General features: G+C 40.9%; 1 protein-coding gene across 1 annotated transcript in view; it reads left to right on the top strand.

Moving 5' to 3' along the window:
* The window catches only part of cdh13 (cadherin 13, H-cadherin (heart)), a 288,979-nt gene that overhangs the window by 178,035 nt on the left and 86,386 nt on the right, over nucleotides 1-24,558 (top strand). The window contains exon 8 of the mRNA XM_070830937.1: nucleotides 13,003-13,181. Within this exon, the coding sequence (XP_070687038.1) occupies nucleotides 13,003-13,181 (179 nt within the window). The remainder of the gene's footprint in view (nucleotides 1-13,002; nucleotides 13,182-24,558) is intronic.

Here is a 24,558-nt window from a genome sequence, read left to right as displayed (position 1 = left end):
TTCTGCTGTGATTGGTTGTTGCCTCACCAGTTGTCTCACAATGAATCAACCAATTACAGCAGCGCAGAGTTTCAGACAGAGATTTCGATATAAAGGATTCAGCTGTCGCTGACTGCATGCGCACAAATCAATTGTCAACCTGAAACATAAGCTTTGATAACTCAGCTGACCTAGGCTGCTTTATAAAGTAATGAAGGAAGTTTAGAAGTTTATTGGTTTTTCTGCTGACTGCCATTGGGAAACTGTAAAACCGACCATCATTGTGATAGTGATCCTTAACTGCAATAAAAGCTCCAGTAGCACCTCTTCACCTTGTGACAAGTGAATATACCGTAATCGCTGATTAACTCACACCAATAATGTTAGTAACCTGGCTTTGCTGTCTAGCTAGAAATGATTTGAAATCACTATTAGTTTCTTTACTTTGGTCATTGTAATGTTGCAGTATAAAGGGCCTTCCACACCAAGAAAGATAACTGTAACGTCTTTTTGAAAACGGTTCAAACTCAAGAGGATGGGGGAGTCAACACAGCAACTATGTTTGTGTCCTACGGCTTTGTTGAATACTCCAATCTGATCAATCTCGTCCTTCTATGGTCTGTTATTTCTGTACAGCAGACGGTTGTCATGTATGACAGACCGTTGCTATGGACGCTGATAGCAGAATCCCAAAAAAAAATCATCCATCACTACTCCGTCTCAAACTGTTGATTTCTTCAGTACAAAGCCACGTAATATGGAGGATAATGTATAGTGAGCAGTGGACATTATTTCAGAATGAACCCAGACAAGGTGATGCAGGTCCTGAATCATCCTGAAGGGGTTCAGCCCGCTGTACATCATCTCTTACATAACAACAACAATAGGGGGTGAATTTACAGGACGTCATGTTCAACACTGTATTGGTACATTTACTTGGCCTAAGTAAAGGATCAGAATAGTTCTTCCTCCACTGGTGTTATACGACTTGGTTACATAACGTAGCATTCAGTTCCCTCCCAAACCTGCGAGAGAATTGAAGAAACAGTATCTTAGCACTTATTTGGAGGCACAGACCCAAATATACTCAGTATTAATAGCAAATCTTTAGACAGGCCCAGAAATATTTGCTGTATTGCTGCAGTGGAGAATTTGCATATTTTTATTTTCTTCCATGTCTTTTCTCTTAATAATGACTAATGGTCAATACACATCAGAATGAGGTTATGCGAATGGAGTAGCCTATAATTTCAGAAACAAAAAGCCCCGTGTACCTCTACAAGAGTAGCTCTGATGCTGTGACTCATGCCAAACCCTGCATCCTCTCCTTCCCATCCCTCCACTCTGCCGTACAGTAGCTATAGCTACGTCGCACTGATTGCCTCCTTTTCCTGGGTGAGATCAGATGAATGCCCACTAATAGGTTTTCAGTTTTATTCACTGAGCCCCTGGTACAGAATTAGAGGGATTTTCCGGGGGTAATTAATTGAAGTGTCCTTTTAAAGGGGAAGTATCCTTTGTCTTGATTTAGTGAGTGGAGTCATTAGTTGAAACCTCAGTGGTGGAGGAGCAGAGAGATTATGGATTGGTGACTCACACATTCCCCACTGAGCTACTGGGGCCATTTTGAGAATTGTATAGGGGGCTATCATACCTGGTGTCAAACAACTGCATGGAACATTATTGTTAATCTTACATATCCAGAGGAGACGTGCACTGACTATATAAATACTCAACAGCATTATATTCCCATTCAACATTATAACTCAACAGCATCATATCTGTTTGATGTTTAGCAGCTGTACACAAAGGTGCGAATGAAAAGAGAAAGTTGGCAGTGACACGGTTGTCACATGTTAAGCTTTTGTGTGACCTATAGACATGCAAATATATATTGTTTTCTTCACAACTGTGTGCACGTATCCAGACACGCGCATGTTTTGGAATGCGGCTCTGGCGCAGAGGTGTCGCCGAGGGAAGGCTCAGTTGTACTGCAGGTGTTCTTTCTCCTTGCAGTCACAATCCCTGCTCAGTTAGTCTTGCAAGCTGGGAGCCAGCAGCGTCCTCTCATCGCCACAGACCAGTGGCTGCTGCGCTCACAGCTCACTGCTCGATCTGCTCAATCGGACTGACACCTGTCCTTACACGCCCCTCCCCTTCGCCGTCTGTCTGGTCCGTCTGTCAACACCTAACCTTCCTCATCTAAAGCCCAGTACAACAATAACTAAAGAGCAGGGTCATTTTATTTCACCTAAAGCTCACCACAAATGTCAAATTTGGATCTGGCATACCTTATGTCTGTAAAGGCGACCCATTTAAATATTAAAATATGAGAAGACACACACATATCGACAAACACACGGTTTTCATTCTAGACTATTTTTAATGTACGCTGTGCTTCAAAACAGTTTGTTCCAGACATTGCCATGCTGGATATAAACAAAGAAATACGCAGCATGCAGTTTGTTTATTGAGTCAAGCCTTCAAATTAAAATCTTCAAAGGAAAACTTAAACCGCATGTGTCTCCTCAGGTTGCACTAGTATCAAAAGCCCTTTCAAGTGAGTAGACTTCATCATCTCAATTACTTCTTTGTCTTTTTTTTTTTTTTTCTCCACGTACTTTAACAGATGGAATGCTTTGATCATTCAATTTAGTTGAACTGCTTTATGGTCAGGTAACTTTTATAGGAAACACTTTAAGTAAGACAACTCAGTATTATGTCATTAACTAATCAACAGCTCGTTGGCAAGTCTGACAGGCAAGCTAAATGAAGTTCCAGTGTTGACAACATCTTTGATAAACATTCTCCAGGCTATGCTACAAATTAATTAGAAACTGTAAGAAAAAACAAAACCAAAAACCTTTCTGGTATAAAGAATGAAGCATCTCAGCCTCCAGAGGCGCTTCAGTGCTCCTTGACATACTGACGTTTTCTCCAAGTCATTCAGCTCATTTAGCTGAGGAAGTCAGAGCACATGATTTACATTATGTTTAACTCATCAAACCATTAAGTGGCCACTATTACCCTGTACTGAAGCAGCTTTGTTTCTTCATTCATTTATTCAGGTTTTCCTTTTAATTTACCACTCATCTTCACGTATACTAATCGGGTTCAATAGAAAGCCTCCTGAATGATGATTGGTCCACTTAATTGCATGGTACGAACCAGGACCAAGTGGCTATTTAGATTTCGGGCTGATAAATTGCCGGGGGAAGTAGGAAGTAGAAGAAAATATAATAGATAACAGCCAAGAGGCGTGGTTCAGAGGGAGTCGGGGTGAAAGTTGGAAATAATCTACTTTATTGAATTTTCCTAAGCTCCATGAAATCATGCCTCACTTTCTGCTCATCTACCTTTGTCTGGCTCTTTTGTGTAATCTGTCTCTTAATAGTTGGCATACTTCCTGCATAAAATCCTGTGTGAGAGGTTGTGATCTTTCATTCAAACAGCTCCCCGGGGTCTTGCATTTTAATGAGTTGCCTTGAGCCTACAGTCCATATTCCAAAGACTAGTTAAGATGAAAGTCTCACCTTACGATACAACCTTGGCTCTGAATCTCACCCTTAAAGCCAAGTGCGAGAACAGTGAGAGAGGCAGAGAGGGGTGCTTTTTCAGGCACTATGAAGTAATGAATGCGCACGCTGCTTCTATGTGTATGTTAGATACACTGGTATAGAAACTGTTCAAATGGGTAAGAAAACGACTGCAAATTAATGTTTATAAGTTGCACCTTTCATGCCACTGCCCACTCAATTTCCAGTTCCATTTCTATCCACCCACCACCTGACAATAAAGACGGTATCTGTCTTTTTTTTTTCCACCAGTCACAGTGAAAATATCCTCTGTACCTCCAGAGTGTCACCTCAGTGGATCCATCCAACGTTTTCACCATGGTAGCTTCAGCTGGATAAGCACACTGAGCGCCATCAGACATGATCTGCTGTCTAATTGTGCACACACCCAGATGATTAATTAAGCTTAAGAAAACGAACGCAATATTCTGTCACTTCTGTGCCTCCTCAGATTAATGAGTTGTTCTTTGAAATGATATTAGGAGGAAGGCGGATGGGGGGGGGGGGGGGGGTCGCTTTGGCAAAACATAAAAAGCATGAAACATTTGGACATGTCTGGTGGCATCACAGCCACAGGGTAATTAGATTTTCTTTAATGATGATGGGATCATGTGGTGCTGCTGCTAAAGTTTTCCCTTAATCAATACACCCTAGGTTATTATTGAGTTCACTGATTACTGTGGCAACTGTGTACTATGCACAGCTGAGTCAACAGCTTTGATGCTTTCTGAAAATATCACATTACACAAACCCTCAAACACCCACTTCCTCTCTCCATCTCTTTTTTTTCCTTCACCACTGTTTTTGCTTCCTCTGCTGTTCCCAACACACTCCCAGGTCCTTCAACTGTCACCGCTTCGCTTTGCTTACCCCCCCCCATCCTTTTTGTCTTTCTTTTTATCCATGCTGCTATGAAATAGTATAATAATAACTAATTAGGTTTACCAACTCTCCTCCTGTTCTGCCTCACCATTTCTGTGTTCTATTCTTGGTCTTAATACCTTACCTTATCCTCCCCTTCTGACTCTCCCTCCCCTCCTCTCTGCTCTCCTCGGGGTCACGAGAGGAGGTGGAAGAGCCAGCCATCATGCTCTGTGGACTGTGTGCCAGCCTCAGGGCCTGACATTTGGCTCCACAGTGGGACTTTTAGCATTCATTATGCCAGCGGGAGAGGAGGGGACATGCAGTGATATGCAAATACAGGAGAGAGTGAAGTTAGCTACAATGGTGAAAATACCCTGATTAAAGTCCTACATGAAACAGTTGTGCAGTATGTGAGCGTGCACACACATGGAATTGGAAAAACATAGACTAAACCATCAACTTTATAAAGATAACGGTAATACAGCAACACAGACGAGTTTTAGTTCTGAATGATGATTTTAAAGCAGCACAGTGGTTCTGTTATTGGCACGCTCTCCTGTGTCACTGTGCCCAAAAGCAATCATACCACCTCTGTCTGTGTAGACAGTACTCACCTCCAGTCCGTTATGATTGTGAGGTGGAATAAAAGAATAAATGGAGTAATGAATGATTGTTAAGCTTAAAGGGGTAGAAACGGAATTACTAGAGGCGTTACCAGAGGCAAGGTAAAAATTCAGCACTAACCAGAAAATGCTAATAGTATTTGTATGGCCTTTGGCAGTTCATTCAACACTTACGAATAAGTAAAAAACAAGTTCCAACACAGTTTTATTGTGTTTTTAAAATCTTTTCAGCCATTTCTGGACAGTTTGCATCATTTATCGCTGGTAAAAACCAACTTTATGGACATTGTGAACTGTCCCCGGACAAAGAATATGTGTGAGAGCATGAGCTGTTTTGCATAAGAAGCTAAATAATGTGTTAAATGAACAATGTCTACAGAGCTGCCCACTGGTGTTGTCAGTGCAATTTCTGAAATACTGGCTGAGGTGACAAGTTCAATTTTCAGTTCACAGATGTTACCAGTGGTGTGTGTGCACTGCATGGTTCTAATCAATTATTTACACCAGTTCAAGGTTAATAACCATCTGTAATCATCAATAAAGATTTTTTGGGGGTTTGAATAGAAGAATGAGAATGTTCCTGTTGATCCTGTGGATCCTGTTGATCCTGTGGATCCTGTGGATCCTGGTCCTGGCCCTGCTGATGTGGTTCTCTGGTTCCTGTGGGTCCTGGTCCCGGTCCCGCTGATGTGGTTCTCTGGTTCCTGTGGATCCTGGTCCTGGTTCTGCTGATGTGGTTCTCTGGTTCCTATGGGTCCTGGTCCTGGTTCTGCTGATGTAGTTCTCCATCAGCCAATGGATGTGCGTCTGTCTAAGGCTACAGCCTGTCCGTCCTTGGGAGCTGGATCTCTCCTTCACTGTGGTGCTCCCGGAGGTTTCTCTTTTCCCACTGGGTTTTTTGAGTTTTTCCTTCCCGAAGAAGGAGGGTCATAAAGGGCAGGTGATGCCTCGGACTGATCCACCGGACTGATCCATTGGCCTCACTGACTGCTGGACTCTTTATTAGATTGTTTGTTCACTTACACTTGTTTATTTCAGTGAACTTTGTAAAGCACTGTGAGACACTCTGTTGTGATATTGGGCTATACAAATAAATTGAATTGAAAAATTTAATTGAATTGAATTGAATTGAGATCAATCAAATCACAACGATTGATGAAGAAACCATGAAAAGTATAGTAAAAATGTATCATTTGTATGTCATATTATTATGTTATATCTTTTCCTCTACTGTAGAGTATGGACCACTGAAGGTTGAAAAACTACAGGCAGATTAGAAAGAGTTGGAGCCAGTGTTGGGAAGTAATTTTGACTTGGCTGTGTCAAGCATTCCTTTGAACCATTTGAAGTGGGTGCACTGTGGTCAATTATATTCCATTCTGATAAAAAACGAACACGCGGAGAAGTCTGGTGTTAGTTTGACTGGGTTGAGCTATTGTCAGAGGAAGTGCTTTTTGTCTTTTAATTCACATGAATTCATTGGGCCATGCAGTCTTCGGCCCCTCTCTCATACATATGAACATTATAAGCATCTTAAATTACATGAATACATACCTAGAATATACATTTCAGGTGCTCATGGCATTTATTTAGATTCCTATCTTATGCAAACCCCTTTGCTAAACAGTTTTTTTCCTTCCAAATCACTCATTACAATTCATTCATTTTTTTTTTTTTCAATTATCAAGTTAAGATGTGATTTCATTACCCAGCTTTGATTGTCATTGTTTAGACCGGAGTTGTTTGCCACTTCCTTTTGCTCATTAGCTTGTGTGTTCTTTATATTCTAATTAGCCAGTTATTTATATTCTCATTAGGAAATTTGTCACCGGTCTGCTGTGACGAAAGCAGCAACTTTCCCTCTGTCCTATCTGTCAATCAGTGTCTGTAAGCTGTGCATAAACTACTTGCACAAATGTATGTTTTTATCTATTTATCATCATCAGAATTTTAACAGATATTTGACTCTTCAATCCATGCAGTCATTTTGTGCGTCACAGTGATTTCTTTTCTCCCATAAGATTCCGAATGTTTGTATTTTACTCTTCTTACTTTGCGGATTACATTGGCCTGTATCCAGCATAAATTGTTTATTATCTAGCTGTGGCCTGAAGAAGATAGAATGGAGAAACTGCATTGTCGAGGAGGCAGGAAAGGGCAGCTGGACTGTATTTCGTTCCACTCACTTGACTGTCAGCTCGTGTCTCATTATCTCATATTTAGTTTCAGCGCAGCGGAGCTCCACAACAGCTTTCTACATCTCCCGCTTCGGCCGCTACTGTTATTGCATCTAAATTAATTTATTTAGAGAAGTTCTACAACTTGCTGAATGATCAAACTCTTTTCTTTTTTTTTTTTTGACAAAGCAACAGTTGTTTCACTTACTAACTGAAAAGTAAGATTCCCATCAAGATTTATGTTGCACATGAAAAATATCAAAATTGGAATCAAGTTGCAGATAAATCTGGACACAAAGTGGAAAGATGTGCACTAATTGCACTAATTATTGTTCAATGGTATAATAAATGAGCCAGAAACAAGCAATTTTTCAAAATGCACATAACATTACGCCATTAGTCTGTCAACATTTCTCATTGACTCTCATGTCATGTATGTGGAATGGATTTCTTGAAGGATATTAATCACTTAGTATATTAATTCCTTCCTCCATCATAATCTGTGTTATATCTTGATTGGCGGTTGCAGAAAAATGCATGCACTGTTTCATGAGCCAATGTATATACAAACTTCCTTTCAAATGAAGTCAAACAGTATAATGATGCCAATGTATATATCGTTCAAGTCTGTTTGAAAAATGGACAAGCAGTGTTGTGCTTATTTTTATACCATACAAAGTGAACTATTTCTAGTGAAGACACTTAAATACCCCTATAAAAATGACGTATGGAACGTATTTGCTAGCTGAAACATTCAACAATATATTTATTACTCACACACTCAGGTTTCTATAAGGTGCTTCTGGATGTCAAAATGTGTTTTGGTGATGGGAAATCAAAAATAAACATTACTTAATACTGACCTATGTTTTACCTACAGATATAGCAGTTCTGGGTATCTACTGTGTGCTTTAAGACTCTCTCCTCTCTGGTTCCTACACTTGATTTTCCTTTCAAAACACAAGCCTAGTTTTGTATGTGCAGTTAGTATACTCAATCAATAAAGCATCATTCCCAATATCTTTAACCTGAGGCAATGTAGCCAGACAGGTGGTTAATTTTTGTTTATACCGCAGCTAAACAAAATGTTGGTTTGTATTTTCTTTTTTCCAGTCCTCATAATGCCAAATCTGCTGTTTGGCCCTTGAGAATGAGCCACTAGAGATCCTCCGGAGATGTTTTTGGTAGAGTTATGTGGGGTAGTGCAGTTGGCAGTCGTCCACACAGATAAAGTAAGCAGAAAAACAAGCAAAGTCCAAAGAAATAAATAACCTGGCAAATGCTGGTGCATGTGCCGATAGTGCCATAACAGATGACATTATACAAATCAGCTGAATGGGCCTACAGCACACAGTACAGTACAGAGCTACAGCACATCCAGATATACCAGAGTGATGTGCCCACCCCCCGTATGGTGACTTTAGCATTATGTAGTTTGACGTGACCCTGCTGCATCGTGTATTCTGAAAAATACAAATTTTGATGAGTACTACTATAGAGCACACTAATAGCCATTCTCATGTGTGGGGATGAAGTGGTTTGATCTAAAGAAAATCTGATCGTTACTGTAGAATCATCTCTTTGCGATGAAAAATTCAACAAAAAACACAGATACACACAGACAGGATCGCATCCAAGCTCTGAAGCGGAGTGTAGTAACAACTAGCAGACAATGGGCGCAGACAGGTACAGTACAATGCAAGATTCAGTCAAATAGATAGCCCTGCTGCTGAAAGCTGCTTCACCAATATACCTGCACCACTTTCACAACTACTACTTTAACACTTAATAGACTTGACTGCAGGCATTTGCAGCTGAATAGGAGACATATTTTCGACGCGAGTGGGAATAAATGGCTGTGCGATGAATGAAAGCCACCGTTACTGTCCTCTAGTTGTTACATCAATAATGCAGTGTGATAAAAAGTGTGTTTGTGATTCTTTTGTCGTCTAAGCAAACCGTATTTTGTCATTATTTCAATTAAATGTCGGCCCCCCTTCTGTTGTTTTTTGTCTGTCTGTAAGAAAGATTTCCGAAAAAAACATTCAAGTAGATTTAAGTGTATATAAGCCATTAGACCAGTTGTACTTCTTCGGCACAAAGCCTACTCATGGCTGTTGAGTATATCTTCTAGATGTGAGCGTTTCAGTCAAAGTGATGTTTCTTTGATTCATAATTTTCCACAGGAGATGTTTTGACTTGTGAGAGTAGCAAAAGCAGTCCCAGTAAGTCATGATAAAACACAAATACAAACATCTGTTGTTAGAACTAATCTTTGGCTGAAAATATTGTGATCAAGTAGGAACCCATCGTTCATATAAAAAACTAACAGAGAAAATAGGTTTTCAGAGCCTTTACTGCGCTGCAATATGCATCACTGATGTGACTGCGGAGGTATCACTGAGGACACAGTGTCCCCCGTAGAGCATTGGTCATTAGAAGTGCTTCTAAAAAATTAACACCTCTTCCTCCCATATTTTGTATCGCTGAACATAAACAACCTAAAATACAAATTGCATTTTCCAAAACCCACAGCATGAATATGAGCAAACACTGTGTGTAAAATTCCTCTGCAAGTTCACCTAATGTTCGGTGTCGGCCCTCCCGCTCTGTTCTTTTCCTTCTACTGTACTTTTAGTTTCCCTCTCTTTACCTCCCTTTCACTCGCTCACCTTGTGGATTTCACATTTCCATGTAGGCCTCCCTTTATCTCTGCCACCTCTTCACTGCATTCTGCTCCTCATGAATATGTGCTTGTGATCATGTACTGTATCTTAACAGTACTGGTATTGGTTAGATTATTCATCTTTGAACTCCGTTTGATGTCATTCAGCAAATAGAATGGATCAGCTCTCAGTCTTTTTCAGTCACTTGAGTCTGATTAATATAAATCCCATTTCAGGTTTCAGAATATCCATTGTACATGCTGAATAATTTAAAATGAAATTTCAATCACTCACACTTGCGTAGACACCATACACAGACACCACACACCGCAGCCTCAAACACGTACCAGCTTCACATTCACCCATTTTTCTGTCTAGTCTATCTTCTCTTGCTTCATCTTGGCTTTTCACACTGTGTCAGTTCCCTTGTGCACCCACAGATCTGCCGGCCCCCACTGATTTCCCTCGGTGTTTGAGAAAGATATAGGAGTTAGCTGTAGGCAACAGAACCGTGTCCCACCAGCCTGTTTGATGAAATCAATCCACAACATGTGTATCTGTGTGTGCTTTCTTTTTCTGTGTCAATCTTTGTGCCTTTTCATGTGTGAATTGGTGATGTTTTACCTCATAGTCTTTTCTTTTTAACAGAGCACCACACGTATGTACATTATACAGCCAGCATGTAACGCACGGTGTTAACGGACTCTCACTGCCGTCTCCATCTTTCTCGTATCACTTGTCTCTTCATCCAGCCTGAGCTGGTGTCATCCAGCAACATAGCAGATGGGTCCAAGTGATAGCGGGGTAATGGCAGACCTCTGCATTCGCATCCAACCCACCATATAACCATCCAATGCAGTTAAGATTGATTGAGCCCTGGCCCCCGCCAGAGGATGGAGCTGATAAGAGAAGGCAATGAGTCTTCACCGAGGCCACCCACATGATATCACGTTATGATTAAACACAACAGACACCAGCGTTAGAGTTATATGCAGCCCCATTGTCCCATTACAGAATGCTGGATGCTTATCGTGTAAGTTGATTGATGCTGATGCTGTGTTGTATTCGGGACTGACGAATGCTTATTGGTTACATGACGCTCATTTGTGAGAGGAATTATGGTATCTGATGAAGACAGTGAGGATTGAGAGGGTCAGCTCGACTCGGATATCGCATAAAACATGTAATATGATTGTGTTGCGTTCAAGAGACCTCAGCTCGCCAGAGGAATGAGAACATAATTCACTGAGATCTGTTCAAGATAACCAATTTAGTCATCGTTTTTAACACTCTAATTTGCTGCCAGTTAGTGCGCAAAGCTGCGTGCGCGTCCATGTGCGTTGGTATGCACGCTCATTGAGTCATTTCTAACGGTGTGGCTTTCGAGGTGTGAAGTGGAACAGAGTATAGGTAATGAAGGAGATGGGACTGTGTAATTATTCTGCAAAGGAAGGATTACTGGTTTACTTAACCATTAATGTTTCACCTTGAAGTGCAAATGCCAAGGGGATAAAACCTACACCGCTCTGCCCCTCATTACCTTCGACTGGACTACAGACGTTTGGTACTAAGCCACAGTTATTTAATGTAGACTTTGCATATTTTCCAGTAGCCTTTTTGTGTCTGATTTGAATAGTTTGACTAATGCACTGTGGCAAAGTACTGTCGGGTATTAGGGAGAGGCATGAAAAGAGATGGATGTTTATGAGCCATGCTACGCAGTGCTGCTATTCGATGCTTAGGAGAATGTTTTTAAAGTATGTGGGTCGAATAAGAATCACAGGGGGTTTCTTGCCAGACAACGCATAAAACTTCAGTGACTTTAATCATTTCAGAAACAGAAAAAAAAACTTCTTGTGTAAGGTAAGCCAGGCAGGAATCTCATAAAATACATTCTTTTGCCTGCTACCGTATTGTTGAAACACTAAAAGCAGGAGCAGAATCGCACCATCGTCCATGCTGATTTGTTGTGTCATTTTAGAATTACATTGTATAATTGCTACCAAAATCGACTGATTAAAGTTCTCTGCTGTCTGTTGTAAAAACTGACACAGCACCATGTAAATAAATCACTTCAAATTTCACACAGGCACACATAATCATCATAATCATTACATTTTATGGTGTGCCAGACTTGCCCCTTATCAGCAGTATCCATCTGTGTCCCAAACACACTGTCTCATCAGAACACAGTCAGAATGAGTCAAACTCAGAGCTAGGTATTCAGCTGATGATATTTTAAGCAGATATATCTGACTGCAAGCTAATGACAGCGAGAACATCGGGCACTGGATGGAGTTTATAGTGTGTGTATGTGTGTATGCATGCATGGAATCACATATTCATACATTTGCGTGTGTCCATTTCCATGTGGATTGAGTGTTTAGATCTATGCAAGTGTATCTCATCACTGACAAGAGACAGAGATTGAGGGTTGAGGGTGTCAAGGATTGCCTCAGCTGCAGCCAGCAGGATTTCCATTTTTCTTCCCATTACCAAATAAAAAGCACCATGCTGCTAGAGCTGACATGAGGGAGGAAACACATTAATAGGAAAGGATAACTTTTTAGGTGGCTATCTGGGCAGCAGCACTTTGAAATTGTGCTTTTCATACACCTGCTGCAATGATTGTTCTAATTTTAGAATATATGGTAGAGTATACTGTAATACAACAGTATGTGTTGTATTACAAAAAAAATGTCATGTAGACAACATGTCTCACTTTGATCGGCTGGCTAAACTCTGTCACCATGAACTTGTATTAATTAGTAATTATTTTAATTTCTTGCAACCTTTAAAGCTTTTGAAACATTTGATGAAAATGTCAAAATGTGCATAATTTTTTAGAGTCTGAAAGGTTTGCTTGTTCCATATGTTTCATTAGTTCCATTTCTGAGATTTACTCCCCTCATTTGGTTACACAGTGAAAAATGCAACCATAAGGACATTAAGTTGAACCCAATATGTTTTGCTCTTAGCTCATTGATCTCCAGATTTTAAAAGCTGTATTTGGGAAAATTGCCTCTTATTCCTGTAAAAATGTTTATTTCTGACAACATCATTTCCATGTAGTATTTTTAAGTTCAGATTCAATCCCGTCTTTTATTGTCTTCTCCAGGAACCACAGTGATGACGATGACTGCATTCGACGCAGACGACCCCGCCACAGACAACGCCGCATTGCGCTACCACATCGTCAGACAGTCGCCCGACAAGCCCTCCTTGAACATGTTCCACATCGACCCAGAAAGAGGCGACATCGTCACCGCCATCCCCCCTATGTTACTTGACAGAGAGGTGGGTGAACTCTTGTGCGTGTATCTGTGCGGTGTCCCACTCTGCACTAACTGATGGTCCTTTTCCAAGTGCAAGTTGTTGCCGTACACGTTCCTGTCACAAGCCTTACACCGTGTGTCATTTACACGTCCCAAACGCTGTTTGTGTGTCAGCGTGTATATAAAGTATGTGGCTGTTTCGTATGCCACTAGTATGTGTTTGTGTGTGTCTTTGCGAGAATGAGCGCTGGTGCATTCCAGTGAGCAGGCGCAGAAGCCAGATGAGTGTCTCTCCATTTCCCCATCTAACTGGAGCGAGACAACGGGATGATTGCTTTTCCAGCAGGGTGACGAATGCCAGAACATCGATTGGGTTCGCTGGTGGAAGAGGAATATTAGCTGTTGTCAGACACTTAGCGCATAGTTTAATTGAGGTGATATACACTCATCCACCGACTCTGGTGGTGTCCAACAAGCCCGGCTGAAAACCTCCCATCCGGAACTGTTGGAACCATGGCGGCTAACCGCCCTGATGAGCCGCTCCCTGAGCTACAGTAAACTGTTTAATAGAGGCGTAATTGATTAAAACTACAGTGAAATGACATGCGATCAGCATTGAGCACTGTCGATGCTGGTTTTGTGAGGTGATGGAGAAACTGAATGATTCGAGAAATGTATGTAGGTCCTCATGGTCTGTCTTCTGTCATGGGAAAGAAGGACTTTTGAAGCAAGTCACTTCCAGGATATTTCAAAAGATAACGCCCCATGAAGAGGAAGAAAAAAACAGCACCCGTCTGCAGCCAAGATTTATTACTACCACTAACAGGCTGGTGTTCGAATATGCAGTTGAATGCCTTTGAAGAGGGCGCATAGCCAAATTGTCAGCCTCTTTGTGGGTCTAATAAATCTCTGAAATACAGCAGATTCCTCCTATCACTTTATTCTCCATAGGCGATAAACTCTTAAAATTATTAGCAAGTTCTTCAAAGTCACCAAGACCTGAGACCCAAGCCGGTTGTCTTTATATGTCATCAGAATCACATTGGGGTCATGTTTGATTATTTCACTGACAGTGTTGATTCAATGAGCACCTTAGGTGGCGGCCGCCCTGGGTTTGTCCGGACACATTATTTTCAGTCACTTTTCATGGTAAGATGTCTGGACCGGGCTGATTACACACCTGTTCCTGTCAGATTTACATCTGATGCGATACACAAAGATGATTATTATCTATTTAACCTTGCATGGAGGCAGGCGGTAACTAACTCCACTGATTTTACACGTCAAAGTTTGTTTCCAGGTGTTAGGGAGTAGTAAAAGTTGGGCACTGGGCACTATAAGGGCACGATGGCCCAAGTGAGTTGCCAGAGGGAACTGTGCAAAGTCTAATCCACAAGGCCACATTAGCAGCTACTAACAAATCTCCGACCAAATTATTGGTGGCATTATGGATAATGTAGGCACTATGTTTTGTTAAGGAAGAATTTGTGGTTTAAAAAAGAAAATATCTCTGTTTTTTCTACATCAGTTGTGATCATTTTTGTTTTTAATTGTCCATCATGAGTCTGACTTGCTGACATGATAGATGTGCAGTGCTAAATTAGTGGATTTAATGCAGTGTATCCTCCCATACAAAATGATTATAAAAGCATCAGAAAAAATGTGACGGCTGGATTTTCCTGTCTATTTTCTTAATCTTGTCTTGTTTTGACAAAGGCCTTCCTGGTATTACTTTTTTTCTCCTCATTTTTCCTCTGCTGTGCCAGCTCATTTGTGTTCTACAGCAACTCAATACACACAAATCTTTCTGCCAGAATGTCTTTTTCAAAGTAATAGTGTTGCCCTCTTTTAGCTTTCAACACCCTTTAACTCAAATAAAGAAACGAACAGGGCATGATGGCATTTAAATGTATTCAAAATATTTCTAGTAACGCATCAGTGATACACGTGTGTGAAAGATTACATGCAATGAAGTGGTACCACAGCCCATGAAATTTTTCTTTTCAAGTGCCATCAAAGCCAAAAAAGCAAAATCCAATTTGGCGATTTATTTCTTTCAAACAACCATGACTAATCCATGTTTGTGATCCTGTCCTGGTATTAATATGATTGCAGATGTGACCACCTAAAAGTTGTATAATCCTGGAGCACCATGTCTGTATGTTGTATCTACAAGAATCTATCCCACCTCATCCCTACAGCCACATAATTTATTAGTGTATTGGATTTTCCAGGAAACATCCTCAGGGGTTTTACCAGTGGAAGTGTGACTTCCTGAAAAGCAGAGTCAGTCAGCAGAGCCAGATGGAGGTGCAGAAGGCACAAGTTTTAAACTGTCCTCCTCTCGGTCTGGAGAGATTTAAACTCAGCCACTTCAGCACATTCCTATAAATATGGCTCCGGCATGACACCCATCGATTCCATCTGCCGTCCAAACTATAGCTTTTGAAGACAGCATGTCCACCTTATGTGTGCAGAATATGTGTGACAGAGAGAAAAATACAGAGGTTTACACACCAAAGGAAAGAATAAGCAAAAGATGGGCAAACTTGCCCCTCCGTTTTCCAAATTCCTCAGGCATAATTCAGGTGGAGCTCTAAGTGTATTTGGATAGACACCTCACCTACCCCAGGGAAGCAGAAAGCAATCCAGATAAAATTGGACAATCAATTTTGTGACATTGAAATCTGTTTGATTTTCCCTCTAGTGGATTCTCTGAGGCGTAAAATCCCGTCTTGATATGCACATTTATTCCACCAGTCTGTGTTTTTCTTCTCACTTTACTTTAGACAGGTCTGACATGCGCCGCCATTGGATCAATGGCAGGCTGTAATTTTTGACAGTTAATATTGCTGGGGCAATGAGGCCATTTTCATAAGTCTGAAAAGACGGAGGAGTGTTCATATCTTTCACTGGATATACATGGAAATCTCTCTTAATCATCAGAATGATCTTAGAAGAAACCAACCGGCTTCACGAAACTGTCTTCACCTGTTTTCTTTGGGTTTATGTTTAAATTTCAAGTTAGGAACTGAGGCTGTGCAGCTTCCATACGCAAACACTTTCTCATAATGCTCATTAATGCAATTTAAAATATTTAACCTAATAATTTTTGTTTTTGCACATGTAGAATAATGTTAAATTGGATCAGAAAAGTCAATCTACTGTAGGGAGCAATGGGTTTCTAGTCTTTAACTTACTAATTTCCGTCTGATTAGGTCTAACAGGGAACACATGTGACTGGTAATGAGAAAGTAAAGGGTTGAAGGCTCCCATCAATATTAAGAAGCGCCTTCCACCCTCTTTGGGCTGTGTGAAGGCAAGCGTATGGCAGCTTGACAAAAGCAGGTGTGAGGTGTTATGTTATCTCTCTGAAAGATAGAAAGGAATTATGCTTTTTTTTTTTTTTCCCCTTGTGTGATTGAAATGTGCATTTCAGTGAGTGTGATTTGGTGAGAATAATTTATCTAAGCTTAAATGAATAAATGTTTTAGAGAAAAGGAAAATATCATCACAGATGTGAGCCGGAGAGGAAATGCCATCATACAGGGCTGATGACATCATCCTGCATAAGGCAGAAAGCTTAATCCCAATATCTCAGATGGCTGATTTATCAGTCAAGCCATAGTTCCTCAGTCAACTGTGCTTTCATGCACCGCCTCCCATTGTCACAGCCTGACTGCAGCACAGTACATCCTTTTCAGGAGCTTGTGAACTGGAGGAGCGGAGATGTGAATCAGAAAAAGAAGTGAGTAGAGCTGGGAAGATGGAGGTTGGCAGGCAGGGGGCATAGTAATTTTCCCTCTAATCTACAAAATAACAAGGCTCTTCTGACTGTGCTCAGGTCTACTCGTGTGATTCATTTGCAACAAGGTTTATACAGTTACCTGTAACAAGCATTGTCTATACATTTTCTATGGAATTTTCTTTCATATATTCTGATTTATACAGTCCTTTGAGACATGATGAATACAGATTTAACAGCACGCAGACACACACACACACACACACACACAGAGCAAGATTTGGAAAGTTTTCCATAAAGCACAGAGGAGGAAGAATCTGTTCTGAGAGGTAATAACACACACTACATTAATAAATAAGAAAGGGGAGAGTTAAGGTTATTGGCTTGAACTTCATGCAGAATATATTTTCAAGTTGCTGTACAGTGATAGAGTGATCACATTTCCCAGACAGGCACACATACATCAGTAGGGGCCACACACACACACACACACACACACACACACACACAGCAATCATTATGATCTATTTTAGTCTATAGAGTGTCTGTGTACAGGCAGGCTGTAACCAGAGAGGACAGACTGCTAATGGCAGTGTGACTTTCTGACTCTCTAATGCTCTCTGGCCAATCTGGGAGCTGTCACTGCTAAGGATAGCCAATCGATGGAGTCGGCCGACCCCTCCATTCCCTTCCATGTTCTACAAAGGTGAATTACATGGAGATAAAATGGAAGTCTGTGTCTGTGTGTGTGTGCGTGTGCATGTGTGCGTGCGTGCATGAGTGTGTGTATGTGTGTGTGTGTGTGGTCAAATTGTAATGATTGTAATCAGATAGATAAAACTGCATGACTCTTTCATTTTGAGTTTTGTTATATTTTATCCCCCCCATCCTGGGAGAGTGCTTGTTAAATCTGTTTTTTTTATCCCCTGTCAGACAGAAAGCACATCTTAAACAATACAGTACAACAAAATGTGTTCTTTTTTTTTTTTTTTTACCTGAAGGTGACTTTCAGATAGAAAAGTTATGCTTAACAATCACATTGGATAAAGATTTACACCTGAAAACGACAGTCCAACAAAAGCATTATTTGTCTCCCTGAGCCGGTTGCATAGTGTGTAGTACTGTACACATTACAAATAATCTCTGTTGACAGGATGTGTTATATTGTTTGTTGAGGCACACGCATCACCTGTCAGCAAATGATCTTTGGTGGCATGTTACTTACTTTCCAGCTGCCTGCATCATAAATGTGTTTACTTTACATTATCGGCCCCGTTGTGCTTAACTAGTATAAATCCAGAGAGACAGGTAGATGGATGAATGTACACAATTATCTTCAATCAACAGTATAGTATGTAATGGTGGCTGTAGGTAAAGTGACCCAGTGTTTGTTTGGTGCGACCTTGGCAGTGTGCTTCCTGACAGCGCTTGGCTGATGAGGAAGCTTATCCTGTCTAATGGCTTATTTGGCTCGGTGGCCAGCATCGCTACATGCTTGTGCGCTGTGATGAATGACAACTGAAGCTTCAGCAGGTTCCCCTCTTCAGGAAAACTGCCTTGATTTTCTCCACTTTCACTGCTGTGATTCCCCCCCCCCCCGTTGCTCTTTTTCCCCCTCGTCTTGTCCGTCCATTGCATTGTTTTCTTGCTTATTTTCATTATGTGTTATTTTCTCTCTTTGTCTATCTGCCTCCCTGTCTATCTCTTTTTTTTGTTTCCGTCAGCCTTGCCTCGCCTTCTCTGCCAACACTTCACTGTGGACATCCAATTACTCGCAGGTCATAGCATAGTGATTCCATTCAGAGCAGCGCCATTCAGCGCGGGCCTCAAACAGCCATTCAAATTACATCCTCGGCTGCCTTCAGAGTTGCCGCTCTGCAAAATGTTGTTTTCAAACATTTCTGGGGCCACCACCTAATCTGATCGCCCAAACATAATTGAATGTCAGTCGTCACATAAAGATGCTTTCCTCTCTTCAATTAGCGTCTCGTTTCCTCGTGTCACAGCAACGAGACAAAGCAGACAGAGAAATATTTACTCCTCCCAGGTAGAGGCAGGAGAGAGTTATTATATTATGTCATTTATATGCAAATAATACAGCACAGGGAACACATTGATAAGATTTCATTACAGCAGATCTGATGTGCACTTCAGTTTATAAACGCCCTTTCATTCCCTTATTATGATCTGGAGATTGGAATGAGGTGGGTGGAGAGAGATGCAGGCAAGTGTGGACAAAGGTGTCCCTCAGGGTGGGTAAGGAGAAAAGAGGCATGGAAACCAAGGCCCCCGTGTCAGTGTGAGGTGGCCGACAAGATGGACGAATGATCAGAGAGAGACTGAAGTGCCTGTTCGATATCTGCTAAGAGATGCAGCCTCCAGTCGGCAGCTTAATACAGAAGTGAGACTGGGAAAGGTTCATGGATTCAGCGGCAGAGCGGAGAACAATTTTTAGCAACAGCCTAGCGATTTTACTCATAGCAACAACAAAGAAGCCATGGCACTTTGTATTCACCGCCCAGCGAGATGTTTTTTCAACCATATCTGTAGCCACGAGCTCCAAGAGTTGTGTGGAAGTAATTTAAAGATACAGAAGTGTATATCTGCAAGAAGTGAGAGAATCAGGACCTACAGTATATAAATGAACTACAGCAAGTGTATATAAATGAACTACAGCCACTTCGGACTACAACTAGTGTGAAATATATTCATGGATCTTTTACCCTTCAAAAAATAGTCGATACAGAATATTCCCTCTATACCATGGCGTCAAATCCTGTGTGAAGTGGCCATTGTCAAGTTGTTGTGAAGTTTCGTTTGTGCAGGTAGAGAGGGGAGGGTGTTAGCTGCTCTTCCCCTCCCGAAATTCATAGTTTTGCCGATGATTAACACTATGGTCTTTTGAAATGGATTTGTGTTTCTGTTTTAATTTAGCTTGTGTATGTCGGCCCTCGTGCGTGGGTGTGTGTTGTTGATCTCCAGTGCCCTCAATATCTGAAATATTTCTCACTGGCTACTCAAATTAATTCAGGAGGGGACTATATTAGTAATGGAGATCATGTAGAAGACTGAAAGGTTCAGAATAATAAATTATGGAAAGAGAAGGTGACTTTTATTGTGAAATCACAACACATTACTTATAGATGATTACAGTATGAAATGACAGCGGCATGTAGATTATATTGCACGTTTACATATAAGGTTTCTGTTAAAAACTGTCATGGACATATAAGACGTTACACCTTCAAGCTCTACCTGCAGATACATGATAAGACAAAAAATCCATTAAAAGTGTTTAACTGACATTTAAACTATAAGCACACACACTTTCTCTCCCTCATCAGATGGATTTGCTTTCATTCAGTCTGCTCTTCCTGCAATGTGTGTGTAATTATAGCCTCTGCTTTATGGTGGCTGATTCAAGCCTCAAACCTTTACATTAGGCCTGTCCACCACCCAAAATGTTCTTTTCCTTTTCATCTGTCTGAAAAACAGCCGTTTGACTGACACTGTCTTCTGTTGCTGTTCAGACACTTGCGGCTGCTGTCACAGTGATATTTGCTGCAGTAAAGTAAAATAGGTTTTTCCTCATGTTTTCTGTCAGCTCATGAGAGTTAAACACAAAAACCTGCACCCGCAACTGTTCTTTTCGTTGTGCTTGGCTGTTTTAGCCACCTGAGGTGAGTGTGAATGACATGTAAAGGAGTTAAATTTACAGTATGTAGCGCAGCAAGGAGCCAAGAGCAATTAGAATCCGATAACTCGCACATACTGCAGATGATGGCTTTAATGCAGAAAAGAAGTGAACCACTAGAGTACATTACCAAGAGATCCCATTATAAAGAGTGTTACTGCAGCGTCTCCTCATCTGGTGGCCAGTAGCCAAAGTTCTGGCAGCTGTAATCAATACAGTGTAGTTGGTGTGAACCCAACCACCTCACGCTCTCTTGTTCTTCTTCCGAAATGAACAAGGTGGACACCGTTCACAGGCATTGATGGAATACCTCACCCCTCCTTTCCCCCTCCATCTCAATCCTTCCTCTCCTCCTCCTCGTCCCTTCTCTCCCTCCTCTATCATGCCTCTGTCCAGTTGCATTAGTGAGGAAATGAGATTCCCCCTAATTAATTAGATCTCTGAGTGCTAAAGATGAAGATTACATCCCAATGAAGGTTAGAGGTGTCAATCACAATTTTTTTTAGGCTGAGCATTCCTCGAGATAAATTGAGCCCCCTGGGCATTGTGGGTAAAAGTGTGTGTTGTTAATCTTGTTTTTTTCCCCCGTTGCTTTAATTGAGTCTCACCGACAGTAGTCAATGAAAGCCTGGGACCAGAGAGAACAACAAGGTGGGGAATTATATTCACGAGAAGAGCAGACAAGAGATGCTCGGTTGGAGGAGACGAGGGAAAATGGAAATGAAAAGGATGAAGGTGAAAAATGTGATCATTAAGACATTAAGAGGATGGAACAACGGAGAGAAAAAAGACAGGACAAATTTGATAATAGTGGTAAAAACAAAGAGAGAAGTGGGAGTCAGTCAGAGACAAATTATTCCATATTGAAATAATGTGATTACTATTTGAAACTATTCTTTTTTCACCCTGTGATTATGACTTTACAAAAAGTCTTGATGCACAATTTAATTCTTGCTAGAGAGTAATTAAGTAAAAATGCTTGAGGGGCTTGATCGACTGATTCAAGTCAAAAGTCGAGATCATTTTTAATTCCCTGTCTGTCACTTAGTTCATCTGAATAATTTCTCTGAACAATCCCAATTTTCCCCAAATCTGTCTTTTTTTTCTTCCGAGATGAATTTTCATTGTTACAGAAAATGGCAAAATAAGGTTTTCTGTTTTTGTTTATTTTTGATACAAGCAAATAAAATGACAGCTAAGTCAGCTCTTCCCTCGTGGTTTGCAAGAGTGCAATGAGTTTTGCGCTGTGTACATTCAGTAACCTGCTTGGCATCCCAGAGTGCTGTAATGACTTTTCCAACATCCATTATTTATGTCCATGTGGCACAGGGGTAGAGACACTGCAGCAACACAATCTGTTCAAAGTCTAAAAACTTGAGACGCTGACGGATGATGAGAAAGTTTTGACTGTGTGTCAACCGAATTGCCTCTCATCGAGCTGTAATTAAAAAATTAGGTCTCAGAAGATGAAACTTTTAAGGTGCTTGTCTCTTTAAAGGTGCACTCCACCAATTTTACACATAAAGTCAATTTATTCATCATGAAGGGTATGAAGTATAAAGTCTGTGAACAGTTTTAAAAGATGCAGAAGATGTAGGGGTTTACTAGGAAGGGACGTCTAACAAAATGATTGGTTGCGTTATAGGAAATGTAGTGTTTTGGGAGCTTAGTCCAGACTGGTGACTAAGAGTCGGGATACCTGTTGCTTCAGTTCTGACAATTCTTAAAATCTGTTTCTTGTGAAACCCTCAATTTCATGGATGTGTAATACTAAATTGGTGGAGTACTCCTTTAAACTGCTCCACTGCCATGCCTTATTTCCCCTCCCTTTAGTATTTTCCAGATTTCTTGCTTGAGTTCACAACCTTTTAGTTCTGCTAACGAAAGGATTGGCTAATATCACGAGGCCAGTCAGTTTCACCTGGGGACAGGCTGAATGTTGATGATTCTCACTGAAAGTGAAGACCATGTTATTTTAGCCCCAACCCTTTTCTGTCAGTTCACAGGCGCTGGGAGTCTGGTATGATTAATGCTAAAAAAAAAAAAAAGTTAATTACAATTATAGGTTAAAAATAAGATGGAAGAGACCATAATAATAATCCATAATAATGATCTTTTGCATGTTAAGCCCCACTAATCATCTGAAAAATAGTGTTAACCTTTCCTCAAGAGCTTTTAAAATGCACAAGTATTTTTTTAAACAAACAGCTAAAGTGGCAATAGATGCAAAGTATTAGGGGAGCGCAAATATTGGCTCATTCAAATTACCACGCAGGAAGAAAAAAAAGCAAAGCACAAGACCTTTTTAAAATTCAGAAGTAATCTACGAGAGTGGAGAGTTCTGACTTTTCCTGTGTCCCAAGGAGGTGTTGAAAGGGCAGCGGGGAGAAGGAGGGAGGAAAAGGACAGGAGGAGAGACCTGAGAACAGAGACTGAGGAGACTGACAAGCACAGTGAGGCGTTCAGGTGGAGGGCAGAATAATCAGGGTGAGACACAACTGCTGGCTGCCAGGAGGAAATCGTCTATGCTAAGTGGAAGTGAGGGCTTCAGTAATGTCAGGGAGGTCCTGGCGATGCTACAGTGTCATTAGGCTTAGAGGGAGCTTCAACACTCTTACCTCCCTCTTGATGGCTCTTTTCCTGACTTCTGACTCTCTCTGTCTGTCCTCTCCCTCCCTCCTGCTGTCTCCCCTCACTCTTTCTCTTACATCCCCTATTTTTTCACATCCTCATTGACCTGAGGATAAAGAGTATTTGTCAACAGCTCTTACTCTCCAGTGAACCTCCCCCCTACAATAGCCCTTCAGGCGAGAATTAATTTCACCCTGTCTCCATGAGAAAGTGCATTGATTGGAAAAGTTTGTTGTTGTGTGCTCAGTACTTTTTTTTTATGGTTCCCTTTCCCATGCCACTTTCTCTTTGCTGATGAAATTCAGCTTGGTTCATTGCCTCCGCTAAAGCAGACACAATGCTATCAAGGCCTATCTCTCTTTAGGTGGCCATCTTTAACAGCCTCTGTGTATAGATCCCTCCAAATAGCCATCTTCCCTTCCTCCTTTGGTAGAATTATACAGTAGATCAGCCGTCTGCAGCTAAGACTTGTCGCCATAGCTGTATTTTGCTGTAAAAAAAGAAAATGAGAAGAGGAAGTTGGCAATTAAACAAATTGCGGCATATGTGCGGAGGTCGTACAGTAAGTCCCCTCATTGAGCCCAGCAGTGGGATTTTGTAAACTGGCTTTTATTTTGTTAAGCCCACTGCAGACTGACTGTCAAATAGGGAGTTAAAGGTTCTGTCTTGCTACTTTCCATTTAATCTAGTTTAATCTATCTGTAGCCAGTCAGAGCTGTATTGAATGCATTCAAACTAGCATCTTCCTCCTACTGTTTGCTGTGGCAGTCTCTCCAGTTTCAGAAGGACTATTCTCCCTGGACATAAAAACAAAGAAATCATTGGGTTTTTTTTCTTTCTTCTTAAATCTGTGCTTGCAGTGTTCTCAGCAGCATCCCGCTGGAAGCTGAGGATGACTGGGGAATAAGACTGCAATAACAGTGAGCAACATAAATAGATTACAAAAGATCAATATTGACTGTCAGCTATGTTGATGTTTTTATTTTTGGGGTCACTGTATTCAATTCAATTCAATTGTACACACACACACACACACACACACACATACACACACACACATATATATATATATATATATATATATATATATATATGTATATATATCCATACAAAAAACTACTTCTTGGCAGCATTTTGGCTTGCTGGCTTCTTGGCCTGGGGCTCCTGGCCAAGAAATAGTTGGACACACATGCAAAGCAGGGAACTGGTAGTTTTAGACTTTTTTTTCACAGATTAAACAAATAAGATACAGTGTGTTAATTAGTGAGCTTCAGCGGTGCTGGTGGGCAGAATGTTTTACTTTTGGACAAAACCAGGCTAACCATGTAA

This window comes from Pempheris klunzingeri, chromosome 5 (assembly GCF_042242105.1).
Source record: "Pempheris klunzingeri isolate RE-2024b chromosome 5, fPemKlu1.hap1, whole genome shotgun sequence".
Classification (NCBI taxonomy): domain Eukaryota; kingdom Metazoa; phylum Chordata; class Actinopteri; order Acropomatiformes; family Pempheridae; genus Pempheris; species Pempheris klunzingeri.
Note: the sequence above shows the minus strand (reverse complement) of the source record. Positions and strands in the feature narration are given on the sequence as shown.